We start from the raw sequence: 14,896 nt of genomic DNA, 5'->3' as shown, positions 1-14,896 counted from the left end.
ATTAGTTTCACCTCCTGAAATTATTCTGCCACACCCTATGAACCCTTCCTCTCAAGCACTTTTGATTCCCACGGATATGCCTACATCCACACACTCAAAACCCTCCCTCCGCCACAAAGGTCACTCCCAGACCTTGCCCTGGCCGCCAGCACCCCCTGCCAGCGGCCATTGGAATGGAATGATTTTCCATTCTGTCCATCCTCTTGAAAAATCATACCCAATCCAAAGGTGCCACTCCTCTCTGTTAATGGCCAAATTCTTTTTTTTTACAGGCAGGGGTGCAACATACATAAGTACTACACTCTTGATAACCATGCACTAAATAACTGTCACTGTGTAAATGACATTTGCAAAAAACAAAGCATAACTGTATTACATTATGTCTCCATGGATATGGTTAAGTTATTAGTATATAATCTGCAGAGCCCTGTTTCAAAAAAGTGATGTGTTCAACTCATTCAAAGCATATGAAATAATTCTATTAAGTACTAATTACACTCTCAAAACATTCCATGAATGTGAAACACAAAGACAACTAAAAGTTCTTTGCATTGGAATATCCAAGATGCCAGGGATATTGTAAAGCAAAGGAAATATAACTTAAAAGGTGAGCACATGGAAATATTTTCCATTTTCTTCTCAATTGCACACCATGTTCTCCCAGTGATAGTCCTCATGATGAGTTGTTTCTTACACACGGTCATTCAATGAACAAAATAATGCTCCACTCCACCATATTGGAAACAAGAGTTCAAAACATCACTCAGAATTCATGAAATTGCAATGTGTACCACAGTGAAACAAGAATACATATTAAGACAGGGCAAACACTAAATGAGAATTCATTGCTCCCAATTGACCAGGCATTTCTAGCGGTGTATTTATTACTCACTCAAAATATACACTATCGTCTTGAAATTTGGAAAGAATGTGGAGTGAAACTCGTCAACATTTATCCCAAATATACAAAGTTTATCTCCAGGAAATTCCTGACGGAGAATTTTGATATTTACAATACAGAAAATGTTGGCATGGGTCTACACTAACGATATCCAGATAATTAAAGGATGACAAATATTCTAAACAAATACATAATATGTCACCTAAAAAGATCGGGAGCAAGAGAGATCCATCCTCTTGGAAGCCAAATCCTAAATTAGCGATAACCAAATCCTTCAAGGCACTTACCTCGCAATCCTAATAAAAACTGAGCTTCCAAATTTCATTCCAATAAACACTAAATAAAAACTGAACCAAAACAAACTAAATATAAAAATGTTTCTTTGGCATAAAAATCCAAACAAATGAGATTACAAAATTTTAAATCACGCATAGCATAAAGGTTGCAATTTAAATAAATCTTTACCGTACATATGCGTAAACTATGATAGATAACTAGAGCACATTAAAATCTATCTACATCAAAAGGTTGACACAAACTCAAGATGGAATTGCAACGATTAGAAGAAGATTGAAAGCACTGCAAACATCTTTGAATTAATTGCGCACTTAAAATTTTTTCATACGACATTAACACCACAACCATTGCCAAATAAACTTAAAGAAAGAGCAATGTCATTCAGGAGTCTCATATAAAATTTTTACGTGCAAAATCTACAAGGTAACTCATTCCACCGGGTTAAATCAAGACGAACTATCAAAGGAAACCTATTTAATAAATATTCCATGTGGTTTCCCAAAAAGTGGATTCAAATTCACAGTTTCCTATAAGTGACACGGATCAGCTTAACGCAGCCTCCAAATGTACACGATTTCCACTGATTGGCCATTAGAGAATTGGTAAAAATATGTGGCACAAAATCATCCTACTTCTAATGACATGTTTCATTTAAGGCAAGTAAATTACAACCATTTCATTTCACGCAAGTATTTTCTTTCAAAGCCAACTAAGGGACGTTTTCTCAAATAAAAATAATATTTCCATGATGCAAAAACTGCAACAGAATTTGCAACTGCTCATTACAAATCAATCTCATGCAAACATGCAAAATGTTAGTTTAAAAGGGATCAGCAACACCCACAAGCATCCACCCATCCCAATATCACCCAAGTATATTCTGAATCAATTAATGATTCATTATTCAAGACACAATTCTTACACAAGTATTCAATGATTATCAGAAAAATTGATATATGTACCTCATCCTCTTCAGTTTTGTTAGAAGCATTTAGGTAGCTCTGTCATTTGATATAGAACACATACAGAAACGAAAAATTGCATTTAAAGAATAGTGACAAGATAGGTGTCGAAATAAAAACTGAAATCTTGCCTCAACGATTCCACGCCAAGCTTTGTAATTTCCTATTTACAATATACAATTGTATAAAAATCATTATTTTATGTTTCAAGGAGACTAGCAAATTATATCACATTTTTAGACAAAGAACTTTCGAGTTCATATTTAAAAATCTGAAAACATCAAGGAAAAGGCTCATAAATATCCAATCCAACAGTAAAACAAATATACACAATAAATGATAAAATATAAATGAGCTCAAACTAATTGGAAGAGAAGCTAGGGTGAATGAAGGATGAGTAGAGATGAAGTTTGTCTTGAGGCTTTAACCATTAATTATGCCACTCACAAGTGCAGCCAATAAGTTTTAATAAATCATGCATGAATTAGCACATGGCACACAGTAATTGCATTTACACATATAATGGAAGGGCACTGCCAAAAAATGAGTTAGAGAGCAGAGATGCATTGTTTAAAATAAGTAGGGACAAGCAATAAGGGTGGTGCAATCATGTTTTACTCTCATGCTTTCACCTAGCCTTGTTGTCAACTAATGACAACAGTTTCTCCGTCCAGCGTCTTCAGGTCGGAAGTGGAGATTGATGCAGAATGCCGCTTAACACCAATGAGATGTTTAACTACAGGCTCACCCTGCAACAAACTTCACTTCCCACTGCATAAGTCATTGGCAGGATTTCCAGAGAAACTATCATCCTCAGATAACAGACAATGAGGCAAAAACTCACAAAACATGATCACATCGACCATTCACTGCAGGACCATAGTGATATGAGAACTTTCATGCATTAAAAACTCAAATGAAGCTGATTAACAAATTATAACTAACAATTAGTCTCAAACCCCATTACTATATGTATCAAACACAGAATCAAAACAATTCAACATTTGAAATAAAAACTATTGTAACATGGCAAATGGCTTCTGGAGTATTTTGACACTTCTATGAAATATGAGGACCAAGATATTGCATTCATTTCACTGCAGGGATAGATATGTTGAGGTCATTTTTTGATGGGGTAGTTTTACTGCTTAAGGGGGAGGGGGGGGTGTTGGCTCCTGCAGATTATGCTATATCTCTCAACTAAATCATGATTCTGGAGGATTTCACACGCAACAATTAAAATATGCAGCGGCGCCTGCACTCCATGGGGCCTGAGGGGGCCCGAGCCCCCTCAAAAATTCGTTATGGGTGTAAGAAAAAAATGTGCCAGGCTTGTCGATTTTCCCCTAAATATCCAGATATCAAGGTTCAAGTTATCAGGGTTCTAATATTAATCATATGACTCTTCTAAAATTTAAAAAAACTTAAAACTCACTACTTAAAAAATTTCTCGGGGCAAGATCTCCGGTTTGGCCCCCCCCCCCAATATTTTTTGTAAGTTGGCATCCCTGAAAATATGCTGATGCAAAACACATAGGCAATGAGTACTGAATGAAAGAAGTAAAAAATTGTTCTCGACAACCACATGAATAATAAGAATTTTTCCAACAACCCCAAGGAAAGATCACATCGCACATTAGATTGATTTTAGGACAAGAAGATCCACATAATTTTAAGCCAGATTAGGAAAGGAAATAATGTGTAACACAGCAAAATTCTAGTTTAACCCCTTGCTCAATACTTATGTAGTATTTAACAAAAATGGATGACCTTAATAATACCATACTATGCCAGAGGTAAAATTAAGTTTGAAATGTAGAAGAGGAATTTATTTTCATAGTAACTTAATTTTAAATGCCAATAGAGAATTTGGGTTGATATTCCACATCTTTTCCCGAATAAACACAAAAATTATTCTAGCTTTCATCCATAAAGACCCCCAACAAGAAGAATAAGAGCAGAAAAATAAATCATCCCCAATTAAGAAATTCAACCTTTAATACTACTCAATATCAAATGGATTTAATGATGAAGATAAAATGGATTGACCGTGTGAGTAACCAGGAAGTGCTAAGGAGAGTGGGAGAAAAGAGAAGCCTCCTAAAAACCTTATGCAGAAGAAGGGACAACTTAGTTGGCCACATTTTGAGGCACGATGGTCTGATGAAGACAATCGTTGAAGGACAAGTGGAAGGGAAAAAGGGCAAGGGACGGCCCCGAATGAGTTATATAGTTATATGAGTTTTAAAGGATTTAAAAGAGAATAAATATGTAGCTATGAAGAGATTAGCGGATAGGAGAGAGAAATGGAGAGATGCATCAAACCAATCTTAGGATTGTTGACTAATGATGATGATTGTGTACTAAAATGAAATTTGCTAACTGTCTGCAGGAGATAAATTGAATTTACAATAGATTTACCTCCAAATAAGAATCACAAGTTACCACTGAATGCAGACTTAAAACAGCAAAACATTAATCTCCTAAGAAAGTAAAATCTCTAAAATGCTTCAACACTTTCAACCCTATGAACACAAATCCACACACAATACATGCATTCGCATCACTAAGGCACTAAATTAATAAGATGGAAAAAATTATGTTTTTCAGGATTGCAGACTGAAAACATTCCAGGTTGAACGGAGTACAACATGCGCAAACTTTCCGAAAAAACATCACTTGACGTGAAACCAGAATACAATGTTATAGTCACTATGAGCAAAAAAAGCAAATACAATTCAGATGCTTAAAGCTTTAAAAAATCCTTACAAAAACAAACTCAAAACTAAGAGACAAGGACAACGAAAATACTCTCAAAGGATACATATTAAATTAGCCACATGTGACACAACTCAGACGCTGATACACATTACACAATGAAGTGCACTTGGCCAATATTCGTGATGAAACAAATAAACAAGGAGGTCCTAGGAAAATGACACTGGGTTGCCAAAACCATAATCATCTTTGATTAGTGTAAAATATATTGTTATCAAGATGTAATTCAGTTATCTATGAGGCAGATATCCATATCTACCTTTGACTGCACGGAGAAAGGAACTAGGACTGCCTTTAACTTACTTCAGTGGACTGAAATCACTTTCATAATGTCAAACATGTCATCTTTTCTACAAGACATGTCATAACCGGTAACAAGGATGGAATGTTACAAGGGGAAGAAACAACCATGACTAAGTATTTCTAGAGTTTGTTTCACAGCGAATGTAAAATTCTTTCATAAAGTTTGCCAGAAACAATTTTATATATTTAGCCAATACTTGGTACAACATAAGCAAGTACACTCATAGTAATGAGAGAGTGCTGCGAAGTCTTTCAGCAACAACAATCTCCAAAGAAAGAAAAACATGAGCAAAATCTGTGTCTCCTCCCAAAATGAGGTGAGGCATAGATGTTCCACAGTTTTTTCTGAATCTACAGATCTTGCACACCAAAATACCTCACCAAAAATTGAGGATAAGGAAAAATAAGTCCGACATCTGAATGCAAGGTATAACGGAACCTCTCATACGGATCAAAACTGAGAAGATATTGAACAGTTCATACTTCAGAAAATGCCTAATGTAATGAAATGGTTGATAATGCTTAACTAAAACAATTGAATTACTGCAAACATTATCATTTTTTTCTCCAAATTCTCCATCAAAGAACAGCAGCAATGCCTAGATAAATGTCATCAAATCAAAGATAATAGTATCCCTTTAAAAAAGGTGACTGTAAGCATCAACAAAAATCATACGCAGAGGAATAAGAGTAAGACTATGATTCAAGATGAAACTATATTCAAGCTTTTTCAGTCACATCAATGAGCACTCCAAAGGCAAAACAATAAAGCCATGCAAGACTTATAAAACAAATAGACAAATAATATTATTCCAGACTAGAAGAAAGCAAATATTTTTGCCTATTTGCAATCCATATGAGAAAATATAAAATATAATATAACACAAAACAAAACACACAATAACAATTCCTCAACATCCATCATCCTAAATACAGGAACAATTACTCTTAATTTAAGAGCCTTAACAACCAAGATTTTCCTTCTTCTTCCCCAATAAAAAAAAAAAAAACTAATTCAAGGCAGAAGCAGGAGGGAATCATGTGGAAATGGCGAATTGAAAGGGCTACAAATACTTTAAATTTATATGGAGGAATAAAACAGTAAAACCATGAAAAACACTTCAATAGAATTATACAAAGAATATATGTCATAATAGAGTATTAAGTATAACTGCCCCACTGCGTGCTCATCACGAAATCAAAATAAAACAAATGAATTCAGAGTAAGGGCACCTGATACAAAAGCAATTTCATGGTGTAAAACATTAAACCTATGAGTCTGAAACTGCAAACCAATATTCAAAAATAGAATACTCTGTAGGTGAGTTCTTACTTTTAAATGAAATCCAGCAAACCATGTCAACATTTGAACACATTCCAACACAATAATCACCAAGGATTTTTAGCATCCATTATCAAACAACCACAAGAAATTGGTTTGATGTGGGCCACTGCTGTACTAGCTAGTTTGGATACTTAACATCAAAGTATATATTTATATTAAATATTATAGAAATAATGTTATTAAAATTATATCCAAGATAAATCAACACAAAATATTTTCAGAGGAGGGCCTTTAGGAGGGTAGAATGGCTTTAATATGAAGATGGTCACACTGCTATCGGACAAACATTTGGGCACATGATATTTCCTCACACTTGATTCAATAAGGATGCTGACATAGCCCTAGATATCAATGATTTTGGCAATACCTTTCAGCCACGGATCCTATTCTGTGCTTTCCTGATTGGTATCAGAGAACTCAAATGAAAAAAAAATAACTGTGGACTAGGCTATGAGGAAGATCTGTACAATGAGGTTTTGCTGGATTTCTGAGGAAGAAACATTATTACTATTTTTCAGGTACAATGAGACTGTGATTCCCACATTGTGAACTAAATGATAACACTGTGATGACTACTTTGAAAAAATTATTTGTACGAATATTTTTTTGCAATTTCTATTAAAATTGAAGTTCATTAACTACTAAGTCCTTCCTCCACAACTGACAGAGGCTCATTCATATAAGCACATCAAGTCACCCCAGGAGATCGCAACTTCATATCAATCAACAGAACAATGCAACAAGGAGAGAAGGGGAGAATTGATTGAAGGGGGGAAGCCGTGTCCCTCAGACCTGAGCCTGCAGGTGACTCAAGACACAGTTGGGACACGCTAGCTGTAGGGACGAGTGCTTTTGCCCAACCCCCACAGAGAACAGTCCCTTGACGAGGCGCGCCGTGCGTGGCAAAGGGTGGTGCAAACCTAGCAAAGCAAGCTCTGTTTCCGGTAGCACACTCTGACGAAACCGGTCCGCGTGGAAGTGGTGGCCACAGGAGAAGACGAGCGCTTCCGCACTGCCCTTGCCAGTCACCACATTGTCATCATTGTTGCCCGCTTGGCCGTTTCCTAACAGCAGGTCCGACACGGCGTCACCCGCCACATGGATTGCTTCGTCCCCAATCAGACTCGGCAGGTTCTCGAGGACGGCCTCCATGGCATGCTCCGGGGCAACGTCGTACGGCAACACTCGGTCACCCACGGCAACCTGGACACCGTCCCCATTGTCTCTGGAGGTGCCCAGTGGCGCCTGCATGGCCATCACCTGCGCCAAAAGCTCCACATACTCGGGATATGCAACTTTTTCTGTTTGAGGGAGGAAGAAAAATGAACATTCCATTATAGACACCCAGAATTGAGAAAAAAATTGATGAACATTTTTCCATCAACAGAAATTCCATTCCAATGACACCATTCACTCGCTAAATTGACTTACAACTTGCAGCCTGGCTATCAGAGATGGCCATTGCAATATGAATGCCAATGCACAATCAAAAAGCACTTTCATGCTTTTCCAGCACTTTCAACGTAAACTTCTTGAATGCGACAATGAATTTCAGCTAGCTTTTTGTTGCATGCATTCAAGAACAGAGTCTCAAAACGAATCTCACAGACAGCAAGTTTAGGAATTGTCTTAAATATTTTTAAAGCATAAATGTGAGAAAACAAATTGAGGTCAGCAAGCCAAACAGCGTAAATTATAGCCAATGACCCAAGGAGACAAGTAAATATAGGTAGATTGACAGCAGCAGAGTTGCAGTAGCACCGGAACAAAATGGTACTTACTGCACATTCATCGTACTAGCATTCATTAACATCACCCAAGAATCTAAGATTTTTTTACAAAGGAACTTGCATAGATAAATTATATTGCACAAATGGATGGCTGATCTTGGAGATGAATTAAATTTAAGCTTTCAGCATCAAAAACTGAAATTTGTTCTTTTTTGAAACAATTTGTTTCTCTTCAACCTTGGTTAAAAACTTAATTAGAGTACCTATTTATAGCCAGGCATGGGTTAATACCCACTGAAAGAAATTAACAAAATAAGAAGAGAGAGTTCACTGTGCTCTTCACTCACTGTGCTGAATGTGGCTGAGAAGAGTGGAACACAACTGAAGGCAGAAGCGGGTCGACAGCTGGCTGAGAATGTTGGATCCGCCTCCCATCGCAGTGGTGCCTCTGCCACGCACCGACGAAACCTTCTCACCATCCTCACCCCTTGCGCACCCCCCAACAATCCCCCCTCCTCCTTTCCTCCGATCATCTGCGGTGCCACAGTCACTTCTCCCCCCATCACTGCGACGAGACACAAAAAACAAATCAGAGCACATTTCACCATTAAATCAATCCCCTGCCACCCAAAGTATCAAAGCAAGGGTAAATGTTCAGCCCCTACAAAAAGGCATACACAGTGGAACCGCATTAAAGCAAGTGTTGCCTATTGCAAGACCCCCGCCATTACGAGACAGCAGATGCACCATCATTTTGACCCTATGATTTCCATGTAATAAAAATTCGTTTTTACGAGGTCCTTTTGGAGTTGACATTCACCATAACAAGAGTTTTCATCGCTGGAAACCCTTCACCAAGAATCCCTAATTTCTGTAATTGTGGACGATAGCAAGGCGCTTACATATTGAATGGCTAGTTTGTCATTAAGGTAAGGAAATTTAATGATGCAAAAAAAACATCGCCTTTCTTCTGGATTTAGGCTTAATTTTCTCGGATAAAAATACCTCCGCCGCAGCACCTATCTTGTTCCCATATGAGTGATAAAAATAAGTTTTTTAGCTATTATTTGCTCAACCTCTGATAAAGCGACAATTTGCTATAGCAAGTGTTTAGTTGAGCACCGTGGGGTCTCGTTTTATCGAGGTTGCACTGCATGTGTTATAATTGATAAAATAAAAGACATCCTTTGTTGTCTAACATTCAAAACCATTGCAGAACTGATAGTCTTTCAAAGTATGAATTCACACTGCTTTGCAAATTAAATTGAAGTACTCTGCAACTAATAAGCTGTGGAAAACTTTGTACAGAGGATACTGGAATACAGAAGAGTTCAAGTCACATATCATGGTAGCAATAGAATCAGTTTTATAGATTCCTATTGTTTGTTCAATTTTAATGGTTAGAATTAGAATAGAAAAGAGAAAAAAAAGAGCAGTTTATTGTCATCTCCACACTACCACTGTTGCATTGGATATATTTAATATATAGTATGCCTGTCATATTGAGTGTATTATGGAAGATTTACGATCTCATTTTCAGCAGACAAGGTGTCTGCAGAGTGGTGTGGATTAGTTTTCAGTGCGGGCAGTGCCAACCTCTAAATGGGGGTTCAACTCTTTAGCTCAACCAATCACTCACCAGAAGAGCATGAGTCCAAGAGGGTAGAAGAACTTGGACATGTGCTTCACGAGGAGGCTCTCGAGGGAGCCCAGGGGGAGCGAGTGCGCCAGCCAGAAGTCAATGCCCTGCTCGAGGAGGCGCCGCACCATCTGGTGTCCCTCCTCCTCTAGCAGCGAGGCGTAGTGCTCCACGACCGAAGACGCCTGCCTCGCCAATTCCTCCCCCCCATCCCCATCCACCACTCCTCCACCCCAGAGGAGCGGGGGCGTGGGGCTGGGGGAGGGCTGAGGGGACTCGCCCACCGGCTGCGCCCCCTCTCCACCCATCACCTCGGGAGAAATGGAAGCGCTCAGCAGTGGAGATGAGCCAGCATCGTCATCCTCAGGGACTAGATCCTCCTTGGCGCCCGCTTCTTGGCCACAGGCGTGGCAGCCCTCCGTACCCACTTCCGACATCTCCTCCTCGCCCCCCTGGATTGCAAAAGAGTGCGTCTCGCACCTAAGGCACCCTCCCGAAGTGCCGTTGTACAATGGCACCGACGTTGCTTTGGCATCCCGCCTTCTCTTCTGGGACCCCTCCGACTCCTGTTCCACCCTCCTGGTCTTCTTGCGGCAACTCTCCGTGCCTCTGTCGAGGGGGGAAGAGGCGTCACTCGAGCGAGCCAAATACAAGGCCTTCAGTTGATACGCTAGCGCTTGGTGGAAGTGCCGATCCAAAGCCATTATCTTGGAGGCTGCCTGATAGTTCTCCAATTCAAGACACTGGATGAAGGAGTAAAAAAATGATTGAAATAAATAAACAGCAAATGTCTGGACAATTAGGATGGATTAGTTCCACTCATTCATAAGTTTTCACTGTGATTTGGTTCCTGACATCAGATACAGGTTGCCGCTATTAATCAGTGCTTTATTTCATTGCTTAATTTTCATGAGATACATATTAATGTATTTGATTATATTATAATGAAAATTGCCTACAATAAGACATCAAATAATAGGGATTGGTCCCATATACCTATCTATTTATAATACCTAAGCAACGTAAATTATGCTAAAGAAAAGTTTTCAAAGTTGGTTTCACACAAAATCTTTTACCACTAATTCTTTTTGGCTTGAGTTCAGATTCAGGATACAACATCAAGAAATGGTGTTCCTGAGAGTAAGAGAATTAAATCAACCCATACTTAGCAACTACTATTGGAGGAGAAGCATGAAGTTTAAAAGAGGAAAGAAAATACAATAAAATGACTAGCAATACGCTTCCCACCCAAACTCAAGTTGAGCAAGCCAGCTCATTTGATAATCATAAATAAAGTGACGATATTTTTTCATTTGAAACCAATAAACGCCATCAATCATTAGAATAAGGTTACATGTGAAACATTAGAGTCAAACAATTTCAAGAAGACAGCCCAATATCTAATGATAAGTTTTTTTTGTCATGTGAAGTCATTTTTTACCCAATTCAAAACAAAAATCTTCTTTAATATGAAGAGATCATCTACTTGGTCTTTAATTGCATATGATTGGAGTTGATGAAATTCCTCAGGGGTCTCTCAATATATCCAAACATTTTTAGTTGGTCATTTGACCTGGATTGAAGAACCTGTTACATGATTATGACAACACATTGTCACTCTATAGCTGTAATAGATTGCCGTTAAGCTATATGTATGTATATCATAAAGTTTGGTAGGTATTTGAAATCTTTGTCATCCTTCAAAAAATCAATACACATGAAAAAGAAATTTTCCAACCAACATGAAGGTACAATTTTCATATCCACTTAAAGGCAATCTGTATTTCTAGGCAAGCCAACCTTTGACCCATGATTTGACCAGCAGGTTGGGCATTGACACCAAATCTTAAAAATACCCGCAACTTGTTGACCTCAAGTAATAATCAACCCTTTCAACATACTGTTCCGTGATTTTTCCATTCATTAAACCTTTTACTGCTAGCCCATTTCGGGTGGGATGTGTGCAGACTGCCAAGGCTATTTTCCGGAATTTACAACATTTCAGATTTCACAATTTTTCAGCTACTTAAATTTATTTAATGCATCTAGATTATTTTCCCAATACTTAAGATAAATTTATTTTCAATAACTATAGATAGATTATGGGGGTTTACTTAAACTACAGCCGTTGAAAAGGTCACAATCACGAAAAAAAAAGTCAAATAAGTCGGGCCGATAAATCGGCCCCTGGCAGTTTTCGCTCGACCAGCGAGAGCCGACATATCGTCCTGGTGTCAGTAAAACAGTTAATCCGCACCATTACAACATAGTTATACAGAAACACATACATAATAGGTGGGTGGCAGCAAACAAAAATACAGGATTTCTAACTCACTCACTCGGGGATTGAACCCAGAGATTGGCGTGTTTGACGTGAGGTATGTTGGAATGGAATGGTTGGTAGTTCCTTTCCCAGGGCCTCATAAACCTAAGGATTTTTAGAGGATGGGTGACCTGAGGCTTCACCCTGGTCTCAAACCTGTGATCCTCTGGTAAGTAGCCAAGCCCCTGTGCACCAGGCTATCATGTTCCCTGAGCATTTCTAAAAGAACATTGACAAGTATCAAGCACAGTAGGAATGAAAGGCTAGCTTGCTTTCATAAAAGTTGCTTACCAACTCAAACAACTGAGCCAATAACTTCCTTACATAGATAATTGCCCTGAGGCATTCATGAACAGGAAGGAGCTTCTGAGAGGATCGTTAAGTAAGAGTTTAAAGAAAAGGTTAGTGAAGAGTTTGATATGGAGTGTAGCTCTCTACAGTGCGGAAACGAGGACACTGAGGAAAGAAGACGAAAGAAGATTGAAGGCATTCGAAATGTGGGTATGGAGAAGAATGGAGAGGGTGAAATGGACGGAGAGGAAAAGGAGCGACGAAGTGCTGGACATGGTGGGTGAGGAGAGGCAGCTTTTAGATGAAATACGGAGGAGACAGAAGGTATGGATGGAGTTAGTGCTTAGCGGGGAGTGAATGTTGAAAATGGTGTTAGAGGGTAGAATGTTAGGGAAACGAGGGAGGGGAAGGAAAAGAATAGGATTTTTAGATAGATTGAAAGGGATTAGGCCTTACAGTGAATTAAAGAAGGCAGTGCTGGAAGGAAAGGGAGGCTTCCAGATCACTTCTTGAACACTCCATGGAAACCTACCTTAATCGGTAAAATACGTACTATAATAATAGATAATTGCCCATTACAGGTAGCAGGCCATACTCACACAAGACAGTAAGCGCTGACTGCTGTAGTGTCCATGGAAAAACTCCAGGGCTTTGTGAAGGGCATGGCGTCCATAAGGAGCAGTGTCGTCATCACGTCCACTGGGAATTACAACCTTCCGCGATGCCCAGCCCTTCTTGGCTTCCGCATCCGTGAGAGGCACGGCAGGTGGCAGCCACGGCACGAGATAAGGGAGATCACTCGAGTTCTGAGCGCCTTGGGGCCATTTGATGACTCTCTTGTTGGCCTTGAGCATCACCACCTTCCCGTGCAGAGCGGAGCGAGGATCCTCATCCAGGTCCTTCCCCAACTGTTAATAAAACAAAGCTTGAAATGTCAGCATTCCCAGTGAAAAGTACCATTGCTTTACCCAGCTCATATTCCGTGACACATTCAATGCCAAGCAAAACGAAATTAAACTGAACACTAGGCCCCACAGGAAACATTGAAAAAAATCACTTTAGTGGTTATTACAAAATCTGAATTTTTTTATTCCCTCACTTTCCCATGTTTTCCAGATTACCGTTAACTTTTTCTATAACAAGCACTGCAGGAACAAGTGACTTTGTACGCAGTCACGTGCATGGGTGCAAAGTTAAATACACCAAAGGATAAAGTTCGCCATGAAAAAATATTTGACTAAGCCAGGATTCGAACCCAGATCTCCCAAAGTTCGCTCTGAGAAAATGGCTCGGTGGTGTAACTGGTTAACACACCTGACCGGCAATCGGGAGATCCGGGTTCGATTCCCGGCGAAGTCAACTATTTTTTCATGGCGAACTTCATCCGTTGCTGTATTTTTCTATGACCTTTAAAAAAAATAGGATTTGTAAAACACCAAAATTAAGGGGCAGCACTTGTGGAGGTGAGATTTTTTGCAAGACCCTACACTTTCTTACATATACATATATATGTTGCTTAAATGTTCCTTTATCACTTATGAGAAGTGCAGAGGTAATGAAGGTTGATAGACAGTCTTCATGACTGGAAAAATTGCTTTTCATTTGGTAAATAATGTAATTTTCAATATATTGTATTCCCATCAACCTGTTCTCTGTGAGATGTATTGTTTCCATGAAATGCTTCAAGATGAATACAGTAAAACCTCTCAGTAGTGAACCTCTTTACATAAAAAACCTCCCTACTTCATACCACCCCTACGGTCCCGTCAGATTTACATGTAAATTTATAGGCAATCCTCCTTGTAGTGAACCTCTTTATATCATAAAACCTCCACTTATCATACTAAGGAGATACCCTTGAGACAGCCTAACTACCTCCGCAAATTGTACAGAGACAACTAGAGACCATTAATGCAGCCTCGATTAGATACATGGAATTACATTTTCAGCAATAAATGTTTCACCCTTATTTTTTTTATACACCTTTAATATGCTGTAATTTTCACGTTGATCATTAGTTGTTTTGGCCAGGCCATGTTTTCCATATGAGAGCATACCTAACAGTAAAAGAGAAAAGAGGTATCCAAATATACTAATCATTTAATTGACTGTTGAATTAAAAGAGATCACATTGTTTTCTCTCGAATCATGGTAAAAATCATGCGACAGCGCTCGCTTTCTATTATTAATAAAAATATGTTCACTAATGCATGCTTGTTTGTTTAAACACATAAATATAATGGTTTTAAAGACATTAGTGCCTTTCATTTGCGAAGGATATGAAAAAATGATGCCTATCACTGAAACATCTCTATAGTGAACCTCCA

General features: G+C 38.7%; 1 protein-coding gene across 1 annotated transcript in view; it reads right to left on the bottom strand.

The window, feature by feature from the left end:
* Window positions 1–5,938: 5,938 nt before the first annotated feature.
* The window catches only part of LOC124155755, a 66,479-nt gene continuing 57,521 nt past the window's right edge, over window positions 5,939–14,896 (bottom strand). Inside the window, exons 21-24 of the mRNA XM_046529844.1 lie at window positions 13,169–13,477; window positions 9,956–10,698; window positions 8,664–8,881; window positions 5,939–7,887 (exon numbers count right to left, since the gene is read on the bottom strand). Of these exons, the coding sequence (XP_046385800.1) occupies window positions 7,373–7,887; window positions 8,664–8,881; window positions 9,956–10,698; window positions 13,169–13,477 (1,785 nt within the window). The 3' untranslated portion in view covers window positions 5,939–7,372. The remainder of the gene's footprint in view (window positions 7,888–8,663; window positions 8,882–9,955; window positions 10,699–13,168; window positions 13,478–14,896) is intronic.

The sequence above is a fragment of the Ischnura elegans genome, chromosome 1 (assembly GCF_921293095.1).
Source record: "Ischnura elegans chromosome 1, ioIscEleg1.1, whole genome shotgun sequence".
NCBI lineage: Eukaryota > Metazoa > Arthropoda > Insecta > Odonata > Coenagrionidae > Ischnura > Ischnura elegans.
The sequence above is the reverse complement of the archived record's forward strand: the minus strand, read 5'-3'. Positions and strand labels throughout refer to the sequence as shown.